The sequence below is a fragment of the Synchiropus splendidus genome, chromosome 4 (genome assembly GCF_027744825.2).
Source record: "Synchiropus splendidus isolate RoL2022-P1 chromosome 4, RoL_Sspl_1.0, whole genome shotgun sequence".
In the NCBI taxonomy this organism is placed as follows: Eukaryota; Metazoa; Chordata; class Actinopteri; order Syngnathiformes; family Callionymidae; genus Synchiropus; species Synchiropus splendidus.
This window is the reverse complement of record NC_071337.1, coordinates 3,637,802-3,654,391: the sequence shown is the minus strand read 5'-3', so window position 1 is coordinate 3,654,391 and position 16,590 is coordinate 3,637,802. Positions and strand designations below refer to the sequence as shown.

General features: G+C 46.8%; 2 protein-coding genes across 4 annotated transcripts in view; both read right to left on the bottom strand.

Annotated features, from left to right (window-relative positions):
- LOC128757673 (major histocompatibility complex class I-related gene protein-like) overlaps positions 1 to 4,013 on the bottom strand; it is a 57,586-nt gene extending 53,573 nt beyond the window's left edge. For 2 of the 3 annotated variants that reach the window (XM_053863150.1, XM_053863151.1), the window contains exons 1-4: positions 3,816 to 4,013; positions 2,418 to 2,684; positions 1,106 to 1,384; positions 269 to 565 (exon numbers count right to left, since the gene is read on the bottom strand). In XM_053863150.1, the coding sequence (XP_053719125.1) occupies positions 269 to 565; positions 1,106 to 1,384; positions 2,418 to 2,684; positions 3,816 to 3,933 (961 nt within the window). In that variant the 5' untranslated portion in view covers positions 3,934 to 4,013. The remainder of the gene's footprint in view (positions 1 to 268; positions 566 to 1,105; positions 1,385 to 2,417; positions 2,685 to 3,815) is intronic. The other variant, XM_053863147.1, reaches the window with a different exon arrangement.
- The window catches only part of LOC128757677 (class I histocompatibility antigen, F10 alpha chain-like), a 69,920-nt gene that overhangs the window by 13,656 nt on the left and 39,674 nt on the right, over positions 1 to 16,590 (bottom strand). The window lies entirely within an intron of this gene.

The following is a 16,590-nucleotide window of genomic DNA, read 5'->3' as shown; positions in this document are numbered from 1 at the left end:
TGAAACAATGTGGGAGGCTCAGTCCAGATCCAGGTTTCTGATCAAGTCTGTGATGAAAGCAACACACTCCAACAGCTGGACAACATTCATCGTCAGTCACACAACACACTTGGAGAAGGTGCTGGGGACACTAAGAAGATCCCCTAAATGAGGAGGTGGAACTGGTCCTGAGCTACAATGAGGAAGTCCTGCTGCTCTCCAGACTCTGCTCTTCACTTCTACGGTGAGAGCATGTGACCTGCTGAGAACAAAGATGGAGGAACCTTACTGTTGGTCCAGATTTTTTCTTTCCTCAGCAGGGTCACCTTGTCCTCCATCACGCCAAACAGCTGGAACACACAGCTGTAGTTCCCCCAGTCCACAGACGCGTTCGACAGTCTGAGCTCGGCCGTGATCTGGAAGGTTCCGTCAGGGTTGGGAAGAACCTCTCCCATGTCCACGTCTTCGTGAAGCTCCTCTCCGTCTTTGGTCCAGAACAACATGGCTGTTTCGGGGAAGAAACCTGTGGCGTGGCAGACGATTGGAGAGGTGGGCTTCTTCTGGAGGAGAGCCACTCTTGGAAGCTCTGGTGACGACAGAAGATCCAGGCTCAGATGAGTTCTCTACACCAGTGACACCAGGACCTTCTTCATATTGTTGCTGAGTCATGCTCTGAAGATTCTCTGCCTCACAATCTTGTGGACTGAAGTTGTGTGTCAGTGCGTGGTGTGTGCACTGAGGTGTGAAGTCAGACGGTGATGGAGAGTGTTGTGTTGTGCTGCTTCAGTGGCTCTGAAAGTGCCACTGCTGTCTTTGCCTGGGTCTCAGTCTGGTCAGAAACCCATGAGTGAAGAAACATCTCACATGTCAACGTTCAGTGACGACTGAAGACAAGAAAAGAAAGTCATGCAGCAGTGATCTGAAGGAGGAAAGTCCAGACTGAGGTAGAGTCAGAGAGAAAGTCTTTGCTTCCCATTGTCAAACACTGGTCCCAGCCAGCAAGGGGAACAGGCTCCCGCAGCAGACCATCACGGACACACACAGACAGGAAGGCAGTCACAAGCACATTCATGTTTGGAGAGTCAGGAGAGGAAGAGGCAGTGAAGCCTCAGGTCATGTGACCTACCTGTTCTCAGCAGGCGGCTCTTGCCGTAGTTCAGATACTTCTTCAGCCACTCAGGACAGATCTGGGAGTAGTAGTGCTGCTGTTGTTCCTTATAACCCTTATTACTGTCCCACTTGTGTTTGGTGATGGCAGCCTTTGGGTTTGCAGCGATCCATGTCAGAGTCTTCATGTCCAACGCGAGGAAGTCTTCTCCATCATAAGCATCCTGATAATAACCTCTGACCAGTCTGGTCTCATCGTCCCACTCACAGCCGAACATCCTCTGATACGTGTGAACCCCTGAGAGAGAAGAGCAGCAGAGTGAGAGCTGTTATCAACACACGCAAGTTAGTGTGACTAACTTTTGGGGAACATCCCACTGACATCATGCTTTCCCTCGTCTCTCACGCTAAACCAAGGCTCCTTCTTCTGTTGCTGAGAGGTTTTCACTGAACAAGCAGAAGCTCGCAGCAGCATCCTGACTCAGTCCTCCACTTCACCTCCCCAAATCAACTCAAGTGTTGAGGATGTTTGGACTCGGTGGGAGGGAGAGAAGCTTCCACTGGAACCAGTGAAGATCAAGAGATCCAGAGGTTCTTTAAGGAAGTGAAGACTGAGTTGATTCTGTCTCATGTTGCTGTGTTTGTTCAGTCCAAGTCTCTGATGTTTAGAAGCAGCAGCTCTTTCTAATGTCACTGAGAAATCAATGGCAAGTCAGGTGGGGCCTCTTTACAGTGGAGTGAGATGGGAACTAGTGACCCTGAGACAGAAGCTCTTGGACCATGTGACGGCTTCTGACCTGACCTGTGTTCCTGCTTGCTTTCCTGACAAACTAGGAGGCAGCAGTGAGTTGGGAGTCTCAGCATCTGAACCTGACGTCTCCCCAAAGTTCTTTGAGGAGCAACAGGTGGTGTCTTCCTCTGTTCCACCTCTGCTTCAGCAGGTGTTCAGAAGTGAGGAAACATCTGAGCCTTCATGCAGAATGGAAGGTCAAAGGTCCAAACTGCAGCTGAGAGGAGAACCTTGTTCCTGATGAGAACCTGAAGCCACATTGTTGTCTGCTGATCATCTGCTCAGCTCTGGTCCTCAGGCTCCTCTGTTTGGACTCATCATCATATTCTGTAGGGTCCCTACTTGCCGGTCCCCAAAAGGTTAAGCCTCAATTGGAAGATTAAAACTTAAGAATAACTGGGTTTCAGTCCTGGTTCAGGTTAGACGTGTTCTGGATGGTTAGGTTTTGGGGGAGAGGCTGGGGAAAGGGTGATGGCAATGAGAGGTCCCCACAAAGATGGTGTAATAACCCTGTGTGTGTGATAGAAAGAGAAATTCAAACCTCTAGTTTGGTTGAATCGTTGTTTCACAACACCAATAGTGTTCTTAAACTCCTGCTGTGAACCAATGAAGTTCTGTGTCTGCGTCTCTAAATAACTTGGATCATCAGCGATGACTTGCTTCATCCAGTCCTGTTTGAGTTCAACTCTCCTGCTGTTGCTGTCGTAGTGAAGGATCTGAACGTCGTCCACCAAAACAACAGCCACGAACTCAGGGAAGTTTGGAACTCCAGATGATGCAGTGTAAAAATACCTGAGTGAATGAAACGCTGTGGACAACAAGAGACATCAGGTCAAATCCTCCAGGAGTCACAGCCAAAGCATTTCTCTGCTGACATGATGACGTCATCGTCCGTCTGATGATGTCACCAAGGGAGGAAACCAAAACACTACGATGCCAATCATTAGCCACATTGCATTTCTGGCTATGACTGTGTTTATCTCACGAAAATCAATCACATAAATCAGTCTTCTGAGTTCGTGTTAATTGCACACTAAATCCCAACTGCAGTATTGGAATTATTCATATAAGTTGTTAAATTAGGGGTAAAAACATTGCAACAACTCGACAACAACAGCACTAATAAAGGTAAAATAACAACAGGAATATCAATGATAGGAATAGTTGACAATGTCAGGTCTGAACAAAAATGTAAATAAATACAAATACACCATGTCAATAATAACAGCAACAAGAATGTATACGCTCAGATCAATTGTTTAAACAAACCTTTTCCATTTTTTTTATGTAAATACATCTGTCTTTCATTGCGCTCCCTCAACTCGTTTGAATACATCTTCACATGAGAGCCGTCTTAACACTGTAGACACGTCTGTCCTCCATTGAATCCAACGCATTGCAGGAGCAGCACGACTTGTATAGAGGTAAAATGGGTGCAAAAGCACATACCCGTAACACAAGACTCTCAGCATCCAAGCGTCAGAGGCACACGTGTAACTGCACATTTGTATCCGTCAACCATGAGGCACATATGTGGAATTGAAGATTTTAATTCTTAAAAAAAGTTTACAGATGAAAGTTACTCAACATGAGCTCTTGAATCTAGGTGTTCTTGCGTGATGATCGATGGTACCTGTTCTATATATATAAACGGATCACTTCAAGCGACGCACACACCTTTGTGTACTTCAACATCAACTTCACCAAGTGATAACTTTGGAATAACACGTTTTTATTTAGATGTTTGTCAAGGTATTTGAGTGACTAATGCTGTGACCAATGAGAGCAGAGCAGCGGAGAAGGTAAAGTGTTCATGAAGAATGAGTTTCTGTGGAGTCTCCAACCCCATTCATCGCCGCACTGTTATTGGACAATGTGAAGTTATAGCTCTCAAACAGACCAACATTCAAATGATGAAGCGACTTTGTTGCGCATTTACCTGCAGCAGCAGCGTGGATCTCCAGGAGGAACAGAAGAACCAAAAGCCTCATCTTGACCCGATGTTGATACCATTTCCCCACTGTGGTTTGAATGAAGTCCATCTTATAAAGTCTCATGATTCGGGGACACACATCGCAGTCTCCTCTCGGAGACGGGAAAGTGCGTGTGAACAATCGAAGCTCCGACGAAGATAACAGGAAACCCAACAGGAAACGCAGGTGTGGCTCGGCTCGTTTCCGCCTCCGTCCAGTCGAAACTGAAAGTAAAACTTCCAACCAACTTTTACAGTGAGCTGCTCGTGGTGAAGCGCGCCTTCTAGTGTTCAAAGAGTGTAGCGCCACATATAGTGATCAAAATTGAATCGTGTTTTAAGACTAATAAAATAATAATTCTGATGTCAGACTGCTGACAGTCGATTTAAATAAATACGTAACTAGTATCTCCTAATATTCATAATTATTTTGGGGGTATATATGTCTATTTTCACGTCCAAGATCATCAATAATAAACATAAACATGATCACGTTAGACACCATCGAGATCATGAGACAAACATGAAGACATGAACTATCTGCCTCACCAACACTGAGTGAGGCTCACAGAGACGTTCCTGAGCCAGATTGGACCTTTAATCTTCATCGGTGAATCTGACTGACTGGCACTGACGCCTGTGGTCATGAAGTCCTTTGAGCGCCTGGTTCTCTCTCACCTGAAGTCCATCACTGCTTCTCACCTGGATTCATTGCAGTTTGCCTACAGAGCCAACAGATCTGTGGACGATGCAGTGAACCAGGCCCTTCATTTCGTTCTGGAGCATCTGGACTGCCCAGGAACCTACGCCAGGATCCTGTTTGTGGACTTCAGCTCTGCCTTTAATACAATTCATCCAGCTCTGCTTGAAGACGAGCTCCGCCAGCTGAACGTGCCTGACTCCCTCTGTAGATGGATTACAGACTTCCTGACCAGCCGAAGTCAGCGTGTGCGGCTGGGGACGACTGTCTCCGACACTCAGACCCTCAACATCGGGTCTCCTCAAGGCTGTGTTCTCTCTCCATGGCTCTTCTCTCTGTACACTAACTGCTGCACCTCCAGCCACGAGTCCGTGAAGCCGATCAAGTTTGCGGACGACACCACCGTCATCGGGCTCTTTTCAGATGGAGATGAGTCGGCTTACAGGAGGGAGGTGGACCGGCTGGTGTCCTGGTGCAGCCACAACAACCTGGAGCTCAACGCTCAGAAGACAGTGGAGATGGTCATAGACTTGAGGAGAGTAACAGCTCCTCTGTCCCCTCTCATGTTGGCTGGTTTATCCATTCCTATTGTAGACTCCTTTTGCTTCCTAGGAACCACCATCACTGAGGACCTCAAATGGGAGCCAGCCATCAGGTCCCTCATCAGGAAGGCCCAGCAGAGAATGTTCTTTCTGAGGCAGCTACGAAAACTACGACTGCCGACGAAGTTGCTGGTGGAGTTCTACACGGCCATCATCCAGTCCATCCTCACCTCCTCTATCACCGTGTGGTACAACAGTGCCTGAGAAGGTGATCGGTTGCAGCCTGCCACCTCTTCAGGACCTGTATGCCTCTAGGACCCAGAGACGTGCAGGTGGGATCAGAGCCGACCCTTCTCATCCTGGACATAGACTGTTTGTTCCTCTTCCCTCTGGCAGGAGGCTACGGTCCATCCAGACCAGAACCTCCCGTCACAGGAACAGCTTCTTCCCCTCAGCCTTCAGACTGTTAAATTCGTGAACAGCCTTGTTGTTATGTTATTCTATTTATTTTATTTTATTTTATTTGTTCTTTGTTGCACTTTATTCCAAGGCACTTTCCTAGTCAGTGGGCTCCCCACTGACCATGGCAATAAATTTGATTCTGATTCTGATTCTGATTCTGATTCTGATTCTGATTCTGACTTCCGCTGGCTTCTTTCTTCTCAAACTAATGAGGGCTCTGCTCCGAGTCACCGTCAGATGACACGTCTCTCATGAGGGAAGATGAATTTAGCCACTTTGTCTTCCCATCATGACTCATGTTCACAGGTGAAGGGAGGAGGCTCTGTTCCACATCACTTTCCTGTGTCCAGGACTCATGAAGCCTGAAGCCTGATGCTGGTTTAATATCACACTCTGGAGTGACTGTGAGGCGTCGCTGAGGAGCGTCACGTGACTCTTGTGAGGGAAAAGTTATTGTTTCTGTTCAGACTAATGGAACGTAACTGGTGAAGGCTGCCTCATTGTTTTTTGTTAAACCATTCCTCCTTGTGATCAGAACTCTGAGCGCAGACCGAGCGTCTCACAGATGCTCAGGGTTGTTGCTACATTCTTGCTCATTATCTCCAATGTTATTGTGTCCCCCTGCCGTCCAGAGATGAAAGTGTATGAAGTGTTTCAACTTCACACTGTGCACTTGTCTTATCACTCTCTTTGCAAAGATTCTTCAATAAGTATCCATAAAAGACAATTCTCTCTTTATTGAAGTCAAGAAATTCCACACCAAACTTGGTGTCAGAAGTGGGATCCCAGGACGATGGCTGGACCAGTGGCAGACGTGGGTAGTTCACCCAGGATTACGAAGACATCCTTCCTCTTCACCCTTGTCTTCAACGCCTTCTTTGGCCCCCACTGTGCCTCCCTCCCTCTCAGTGCAGGAAGAATGGCGGCGCCTCAATGGCAGCGGCTTCCCTCATCTGCACTGGAGGTCCTCCATCCCAACTGCCTCCCCCATCCGATATGTGCAGTCCTTGAGTTCTGTTGTTGTGTCTTCGATGTGCTCATGTGCTGAGGTGTTTTTGTCCTATACCCACACTGCGCCCCCACTCACAGGAGCCGAGTTTGGGAGTTGCTTTTTTTCCTCCCTCCTCCTTGTGTTCTCTATTCTTACTGTGATCGCTACTTCTGTCCTCCCTGTTATGTCTTGTTATGTCGTGTCGGACGGGAGTTCAATTCAACATTCCTCTGACCCCAAATCAATGAAGGATGGGAGGAACGACTGCTTCTGGATCAGCTGTGACCTTGGGATCCATCGAACAACGCAAACCCCAAATTACGGTAAAGCACAAATTTTGTCTGCATTGAAGCGGAGAGTTCTCTGTTTTTAACTGGTACCACAGCTGAACTTTGGGTCAGGGATCCAATGCTAAGACCAGATCAGGGCTCTCGGTTGCGCAAAGGTAAAAGAGCTCTCATCTGAGTTGGGGACTCAGATGTGAAGTCTGGGATTTCACATCTGTGAATGAAAGAAGCGCTCACCTGAGTGAGGGATTCAGATTACAGACAAGGTCTGCGATCTGTGTCGCATTCACTGTTAAAAGCAGTGCTTCCCTGAGTCGGGGACTCACCGTAAAAGACCTGTGTTCAGTGGTTAACAACGAGAAGTTTGTTTTGTTTTTTGTTTTGTTTTTGTTTTATGAAAAAGAGAATAATGGGTAACAACAAAAGTGAGATGGAGGAGTCAAAGTGTACAGCTCCATGTATGAAAATCATGAAAGACAAATACAGGGATGAATGTTTGGAGTGTGTGTGTGAATGGGTGAATAATCTTGGGTTTCCTGAGAACGGTACATTGAGTGTGAATGAATTGTAAATGTTGAGAAACAGACAGAATGGAAAAGTTGAGAAAATGAGTAAAAACAAAAGAAAATTGAAATGGGAAGTGTGAGTTTGAGAAACACCAGAAATCTTTTAAAATGTGGATGGAAGAGGCTCAGTGTAGAGAGGCCAAAGAAAATAAAACAGGCCCAAAGTGTGAAAAATGTGCTGAAATGCAGGGAAAGTGTGAGGGACTGCAAACTGATGAATGCTTCTCTGGTCTTCATCCAAGTGTCTCTGCCACACAAAAGGCACCATGTTGCGGCTCCATTGCCGATCGCTCCACCCACTGCTGTCCAACCCCAATTCAAGGAGCTCCTCCTATCGCTCCCCTACACGACATCCCTGCAGGAGTGGTGACAAGATCCAGGGCGAAGCAACACCAAGAATCACCACTAGATGACGCCAAACCGCCTGTCCTCACCTCCGCATCACCTGGTCACCATGACGTTGACACCATGCCGCTTCCTAAGCTGAGCACACGATGACACTTCTCACCTGAAGGCTCTTCAGAGGGTAACACAAAATATAATGCCATTGTTATTCAAAAGATTTTGTGTGTTTCAGTGACTTCTCTTGTATGATAATTTACTTTAAACCCTAAGGGGCTTGGTTTTTCTGATGTGATTCTGAGATTTTACTTACTTTTATATTTACTCACATTTATGCATTTTTTTATATTTACTTTTACATTTTACTTACATTTATTCTTACCACTTACAGTGGGTTGAAAAACTATTCATACACCTTGAACTATCCCACATTTTGTCACATTCCGACCACAAACATAAATATATTTTATTGGCATTTTAGATGAAAGATCAACATAAAGAGACACACAATTGTGAAGTAGAAGGAAAATTATACATGACTTTCAAAATTTCTTAAAAATAAAAAACTGAAAAATGTGGCGTGCAAAAGTATTCAGCCCCCTGTGTCAATACTTGGTGGAACCTCCTTTCGCTGCAATACAGCTGCAAGTCTTTTGGGGTATGTCTCTACCAGCTTTGCACATCGAGAGACTGGATTTTTGCCCATTCTTCTTCGCAGAACAGCTCAAGCTTAGCAAGATTAGATGGAGAGCATTTGTGAACAGCAGTTTTCAGATCTTGCCTCAGATTCTCAATAGGATTTAGGTCTGGACTTTGACTGGGTCATTCTAACACAGGAATATGTTTTGTTTTAAACCATTCCACTGTAGCTCTGGCTTTACGTTTAGGGTCGTTGTCCTGCTGGAAGGTGAACTTCCACCCCATTCTCAAGGCTTTTGCAGATTCCAGCAGGTTTTCTTCCAGGATTGTCCAGTATGTGGCTCCATCCATCCTCCCATCAACTCTGACCAGCTTCCCTGTCCCCGCTGAAGAAAAGCAGCCCCACAACATGATGTTGCCACCACCCTGCTGTAAACCTCTCCCCAACTTGATCTCTGACTTGTTGTGTTCCTTGGACTTCATGATGCTGTTCACTGACCGGTGTCCTCTTAGCAACGTTTGAGGCTGTCACAGAACAGCTGTATTTATGCTAAGGTTAGATTACACACAGGTAGGCTCTGTTTAATCATTAGGTCAACACCTGATCATTATTTTTTCAAGCCACCGCAAATATAAGGACAAGTTAGACTTAGACTTAGACTAGACTTTATTGATCCCTTTGGGATGACTCCCTCCAGGAAATTTACATTTCCGGCAGCAATAGAGGCAAGAAAGGGCATGCAGTCAGGAAGGGCATCACACAGAGAATAAAAAAAATACAAATAAAATAAAAGAATAATACTAATAACCTAAAAGTAAAAATAAAATTGAAAATAAAATAAGATTAAAAAAACTTCCTCCCCCCAAGTGAGGAGTTGTAGAGTAGAGTCTGGAAGTGTCCTTCCCCCCCCAGCACACCACGGTGTAGAAAAGGACGCTTGATAAAAGCAGCCAAAGTAGAGTCCAAAGTTGCATGATTAAAGTCCCCACGATCACGTGACTAAACTCCCTCGGCAGATTATATGGCCGCAGGCTAACAGCTAGTAGCTCGAGGTCACGGAGATATATCCTGGGTTACACCAGCGGTTGTTCACATACATGATGAGACCCCCTCCTTTGCTTTTCCCGCTTGCCTTAGTGTCTCTGTCGGCTCTCGCAGCAGTGAATCCAGGCAGGTCAACGTTAGCATCCGGAACGTGGTGGTTTAGCCCTGTCTCCGTGAAGATGAACAGGCTGCTTTCCCGGTAGATCCGCTGGTTGTTCAGTGCGGACAGCTCATCGATCTTATTCGGCAGCGAGTTCACATTCCCCATGATGACGGAGGGAATTGATGGCTTGTAGCGCCTCCGATTCTCCGTTCGCTCGGTCTTTAGCTTAGCGCCAGCCTTGCAGCCCCGAGGTCTCCTCCTCAGCTCCACCGGGATGCGATGTCGTATCCCGGCTCGTCCCTTTGTTTGCAGAGCCAGCAGGTCCTCGCGTGAATAGGTGAGGAAACTGGCTCTTGTTTTCGTTAAAAAGTCTGAAGTATCCATAGGATACATAAAAGACACAATCACTCCACTGGGAGAGTGAAGAAAGTAGATGAGAAGAAGTTAAAAAAGGTTAAAAGAGCTAAAAACTGAAGAGCCACTGGAGAGGCAGCCGTCTCCACAGCGCCACGGCATGGCAAAAAAAACAGAAAACTGAGTTCTTTGCTGCTGCATGTTAGTTTCAGCTCAATATAAGAATATCTCATGAAACCTGTTCACTCCAGAGAGTGATAATCCACAGCCAAGTGTGTTTCATCATAACTGGTGTCCAGATCTGGTCCCAGATGAAGCCTGAAGCCTGAGGCTGGTTCAACATCACACTCTGGTTTGACTCTGAGGCCTCACTGCTGAGAGCTGCAGGACACTTGGGGGAACCATCCATCAACTTCCACTAACATCCAGACAGATGTGAACATGGAGAGAGAGCTTCATACACACGTCTCAAAGTCAATCTCCGGGGGAGCCCCGCCCCCATCAGGGTGGGTGACAGGTGGTTGTCAAGTTGGTCTGTATCCAAGTCCATTGCTCCGCCTCCCTCAGCAAGTGAGGGCACGGCACAAGTGGACCTTTCTTTGACCCTGACCTTGGGACAGTTTCACACAGAAAAGGACGTTTCTTCACCAGCTGAAGCTCGGCTCAAGTTCACTGCTGCACGACAAGAATCCAAACCCCTGGAGCTGAGTTGATCACAGATGGAGGCTCCAGGTGATGGATCAGGGAGGGTGACGTCATCCAAGTGACTCACTCTGGGAAGGAAGAGAGAGAATCTGGACTGAACAACTGGAGGAAGCAGAGGAAACAGTCTTGTTGTTCATGGGTGAAATATTCCTGCTCCAGCATCACACGACCCTCACTCAGCTGGAGAAGAAGTCACCATGAATGAAGGGAAGACTTCCTCACCACACACATGTCACTCAGCCTGACCTCCATCTTGGAGAAGCAACAGTCGATAAGAAGTAGTGGGATCTGAAACAGAGGAAACAATGTGAGCTCCTCACTCTCAGCTGCAATGGCTTCCAGAAACTGAGGAGAAAAAACAGTCTTCTTTTCTCAGTGAACTTGTTCATGTTTCAAGATGGTGCAGATGAAGGCTGGCCTGGAATTATCGTGCCTGTGTTTTGATGGAGCATCCGCAAGTTCTTCCACACGGGATGATGAATATCAGGGCTATGACTCCGTTTGACTGACTACCAGTATTTTTGGTGTCATTTTCGGAGTTAGTCCACTTTATGGCTGGGCGGAAGATACTGAGGAGGAGAGGGAAGCCACGTGACCCCCCGACCCTGAACAACCTCGCTCTTGCACAGGACTTGAACAACGTTTACTTGGAACTTCGAGCAGCCATGTTGCCTCAACACCTCTGTGGTCTCTCCACCCCCATGTTCCACCTTGCAACAAAAGACTGTGCTGTCTCTTAGTGACGCAACTAAGACAAACGATGTCACTGAGACAGCAAAGTCGATCACAGTCACTTTTGATGAGCCACCCCCTCACCTCCCCCCTCCTTCTCTTGACATCATGGAGCAGGACGTGCTCACTCAGTTCAGGAAGCTGAACCTTCGGAAGGCTGCGGGTCCGGACAGAGTTTCCCCTGCCATCCTGAAGCATTGTGCTGCTGAGCTGGCTCCAGTGTTCACGGACATCTTCAATGCTTTCTTGGTGTCCTGTCATGTTCCTGCCTGCTTTAAGTCCTCCACTATCATCCCTGTTCCCAAGAAGGCCAGTGTCACAGGACTGAATGACTACAGACCGGTGGCACTGACGTCTGTGGTCATGAAGTCCTTTGAGCGCCTGGTTCTCTCTCACCTGAAGTCCATCACTGCTTCTCACCTGGACTCATTGCAGTTTGCCTACAGAGCCAACAGATCTGTGGGCGATGCAGTGAACCAGGCCCTTCATTTTGTTCTGCAGCATCTGGACTCCCCAGGAACCTATGCCAGGATCCTGTTTGTGGTCTTCAGCTCTGCCTTTAACACAATTCATCCAGCTCTGCTTGAAGACAAGCTTCACCAGCTGGACGTGCCTGACTCCCTCTGCAGATGGATGACAGACTTCCTGACCAGCCGGAGCCAGCGTGTGCGGCTGGGGATGACTGTCACTCGGACCCTCAACATTGTGCCGACACGTGACATGGCTCTTTTCCCTGTACCAACTGCTGCAGCTCCAGCCAAGGAATGTTCTTCTCGAAAACTACGACTGCCGACAAAGTTGCTGGTGGAGTTCTACACAGCCATCATCCAGTCCATCCTCACCTCCTCTATCACCGTGTGGTACAGCAGCACCACCTCCAGGGACAAGTGCAGACTGCAGCGCATCGTACGTTCTGCTGAGAAAGTGTTGGGTTGTAGCCCGCCACCTCTTCATGACCTGTATGTCTCCAACACCCAGAGACGTGCAGATGGGATCAGAGCCGACCCTTCTCACCCTGGTCATGGGCTGTTTGTTCCACTTCCCTCTGGCAGGAGGCTACGGTCCATCCAGACCAGAACCTCCCGTCACAGGAGCTGCTTCTTGTGATCAGCCCTTGTTGTTTATTTTATTTTGTTCATTCCGATGCACTTTCCATGACAATAAAGTTGATTCTGATTCTGTCTCCTCCTCTCACCTTCTCCATGTTCTCTCAGCTCCTCTCTGCTCACTCTGACCATCACTGGCATCTCAGTCAACACCTGCTGACCTCAGCAGTTGTGTGTCTCTCACTCACACGTCACAAGATGAAGGTCCTGACTGAAGCTGAAGCTCAAAGGTCCATGAGAGCTCACTTACCTGGAGCAGGAGGGCGTGTCTCCGTCAGATCCTCCTCAGGGGTGTTGTTGGCTGAAACAAGAGAGTTGATCTGAGCTCACAGCCTGATCACACAGGAACCATCACTGCAGTCAAGGAGGATCAGTGGATGGTGGTGATGACAGTGAAGCAGCTGTACTTACAAGATGGAGGAGCTTTGGCTGGAATGAGAAGAACAACAGGCTGGTTACTAACATGATTACTAATGGTCTTCAGTGGGAGAGCGATGCTGTGACTTGCTTCCTAACTGGGCTCCTTTCAGGTGACACCATAGTGACTTCTTGTAATTTTGCCATCTAATGAAAATGTGACTCTAAAGCAGTGTGGAGCAGAAGCTGGAAAACCCCCGCCATGTTGTGACATCAGTGGCAGAGCACTCGTGATACATGGCTCGCTGTGATACATGGGTGTCAGGGGGCTGGAAAACATGGCTGACTGGAGACTTGGAACGCTGGAATCAGGTTGTAGACGTGGGCTCTAACAGGCAGCTGCCTCTAGCGCCGCCCGGCTGTGGAGGCGGGGCTTGAAGCTTCTGTCGCAAAACTCATGAAACAACTGAGGGAAACTGCTCTCAGCAACATGTTCGGGTTAAAAAAATATAGTTCTGATGCTGATATTCAGATTTAAGGTGAATTCACATCATTTATATTTATGCTCAACACATCATCAACTGTAACTTTAGATAAATCCAACAGACGATGAGAGCAGCGTGAGGCTTCAGCCATCGACTTGCTGATCTCACTAATACACTGTACAGTAAATATTGTCTTCTCTCAGTGCTGCATGCACTGAGATCATCAGAGTCTGCATCAAACCCTGAGGCCAACAAAGGAAGAGAGAAGTTCCAAGAACACCTTGACAGTGTGATCGCCCCCTGCTGTCCATTCAAACTGCTGTGATCTTTGCCTCCCATCTTTGTGTTCCAGTGTCATGTTGTGTCTCTCTATGATGCTCCAATAAACTCATCTGTGTGTGACTCCTCACCAGTTCTTCTTCTTCTGTAGACGAAGAACCCAGCAACCATCAGACCAAGTACGACCACAGCTGCCACCACAGCTCCGACGATGAGCCCCAGGTTCAGGTCGGACTCTCCTGGAGGCACTATGACAAAACAGCATCACCATGTCAGAGTGTGGCTTCACACAGGTCACAAGGTGAAAGACTTTGGACATGAAGGTTGAAACAATGTGGGAGGCTCAGTCAAGATCCAGGTTTCTGATCAAGTCTGTGATGAAAGCAACACACTCCAACAGCTGGACAACATTCATCTTCAGTCACACAACACACTTGGAGAAGGTGCTGGGACACTAAGAAGACCCCCTAAATGAGGAGGTGGAACTGGTCCTGAGCTAGAATGAGGAAGTCCTGCTGCTCTCCAGACTCAGCTCTTCACTTCTACGGTGAGACCATGTGACCTGCTGAGAACAAAGATGGAGGAACCTTACTGTTGGTCCAGATGTCTTCTTTCCTCAGCGGGGTCACCACGTCCTCCATCACACCAGCCAGCTGGAACACACAGCTGTAATTCCCCCAGTCCACGGACGGGTCCGACAGTCTGAGCTCAGCCCACATCTGGAAGGTTCCGTCAGGGTTGGGAAGAACTTCTCCCATGTCCACGTCTTCGTGCAGCTCCTCTCCATCTTTGGTCCAGAACAACATGGCTCTTGCGGGGAAGAAACCTGTGGCGTGGCAGACGATTGGAGAGGTGGGCTTCTTCTGGAGGAGAGCCACTCTTGGAAGCTCTGGTGAAGACAGAAGATCCAGGCTCAGATGAGTTCTCTACACCAGTGACACCAGGACCTTCTTCATATTGTTGCTGAGTCACGCTCTGAAGATTCTCTGCCTCACAATCTTGTGGACTGAAGTTGTGTGTCAGTGTGTGGTGTGTGCACTGAGCTGTGAAGTCAGACGGTGATGGAGAGTGTTGTGTTGTGCTGCTTCAGTGGCTCTGAAAGTGCCACTGCTGTCTTTGCCTGGGTCTCAGTCTGGTCAGAAACCCATGAGTGAAGAAACATCTCCAGAGAGTCACATGTCAACGTTCAGTGACGACTGAAGACAAGAAAAGAAAGTCATGCAGCAGTGATCTGAAGGAGGAAAGTCCAGACTGAGGTGGAGTCAGAGAGACAAAGTCTTTGCTTCCCATTGTCAAACACTGGTCCCAGCCAGCAAGGGGAACAGGCTCCCGCAGCAGTCCATCACGGACACACACAGACAGGAAGGCAGTCACAAGCACATTCATGTTTGGAGAGTCAGGAGAGGAAGAGGCAGTGAAGCCTCAGGTCATGTGACCTACCTGTTCTCAGCAGGCGGCTCTTGCCGTAGTTCAGATACTTCTTCAGCCACTCAGGACAGTACTGGGTGTAGTAGTGCCGGAGATATGTGTTTAAACCACCATTACTGTCCAACTTTTGTTTGGTGATGATGGCCTGAGGGTTTGGAGCGATCCATGTCAGAGTCTTCAGGTCGAACGCAAGGAAGTCTTCTCCATCATAAGCATACTGCTCATAACCTCTGACCTCTTCAGTCTCATCGTCCCACTCACAGCCGTACATGAACTGAACAAGGTGAACACCTGAGAATGAAACACACACTCAGCCTCAAAGGATTTTGTAATTAATTAATCAAATTATTCGCATTTTTATGTCATGTCTGCTAAAGGTCTCCTGATAAAGAATTTGAGTTCTAGGATATTAAAAAATTGTAGTGCATGACTAGTCAATTGAATACACTAAAAAGAGAAGACTAGAAATCCATTTTTTTATTGGTGAACTGTGCTTCACGATTGAAATACAAAAGTAAAGGTCAAGCACATCCGCAAACCAGTGAGGCCAGGTGCATGGTTCAAGAATGTAGAACAAACAGCAATACAGTTAAATAGATAAAATAAAGCTGTTTTCAAAAATGTAATACAAATACTGCGATAAACTTAACTTAAATAAATAAAATTCTGAAATAAAATAAGGCTGTCACAAATAGGCACTAATAGACTTAGACTTTCTTTATTGTCATTGCACAAAAGCATATCACTGTATTATGGCAACAAAATTTTGGTCTGAGGCCTCTGGTTTCCAAAACAAAAACTATATGTTCAAAATAAATAAATATCAGATAAATACTAACAAAAATAAATAAACATATAAAGAAAAAATAAAATAAAAAAGAATAATAACAACAATATATAAATTATTACTGTTACTAATAATAACAACAATGATATTAATATTAATAATAATCATAATTTAAAAAAACTTAAGCTCAATATAGCAATTAAAAAATAAATAACAGAAGTATAACACGCCTCTAAATGAGGCAAATTGAAGAACCGTTGATACTCATATTTAATCGAGTTACATTTTTTTACGCATTAAATTGCGGCATAATTAATTATTCAAATTAACGCGTTAAGATGACAGCTCTAATATATATACATATATATATATTTGGGTAGTGCAAGAGGGGTACATCTGCGTACGGGGCCTGGGCTTCATCAGCTGGCCCCAAGGGACGTGGAACCTCCCAGTGAGGTCAGTAACCAGTTGGATCTGGTTACAGTTGCTCGAGGTGTGACACCCAGGCAGGTGTGGGGATGCTCACAAGTCCCCGGCTGAGCACCTGTCAGTGGGAGTTCTCTCCAGTGGACTCGAGAGTCGCCTCTCTGTGGCTAAGGGAGGCAAAGCTCTGACTGATGTTGGTGCATATGCGCCGAACAGTAGTTTGGAGTATTCAACCTTCTTGGAGGTCTTGTGTGGGATGCTGTTGGGGGATTCCATTGTCTTTTTGGGAGATGTCAAAGCACACGTCACAACGGTCTGCCTGATCTCAACCCGAATGGCTGTTTGTTGTTGGACTTCTGTGATAGCCGTGGTTTGTCCATCACAAACACCATGTTCGAACATCGGG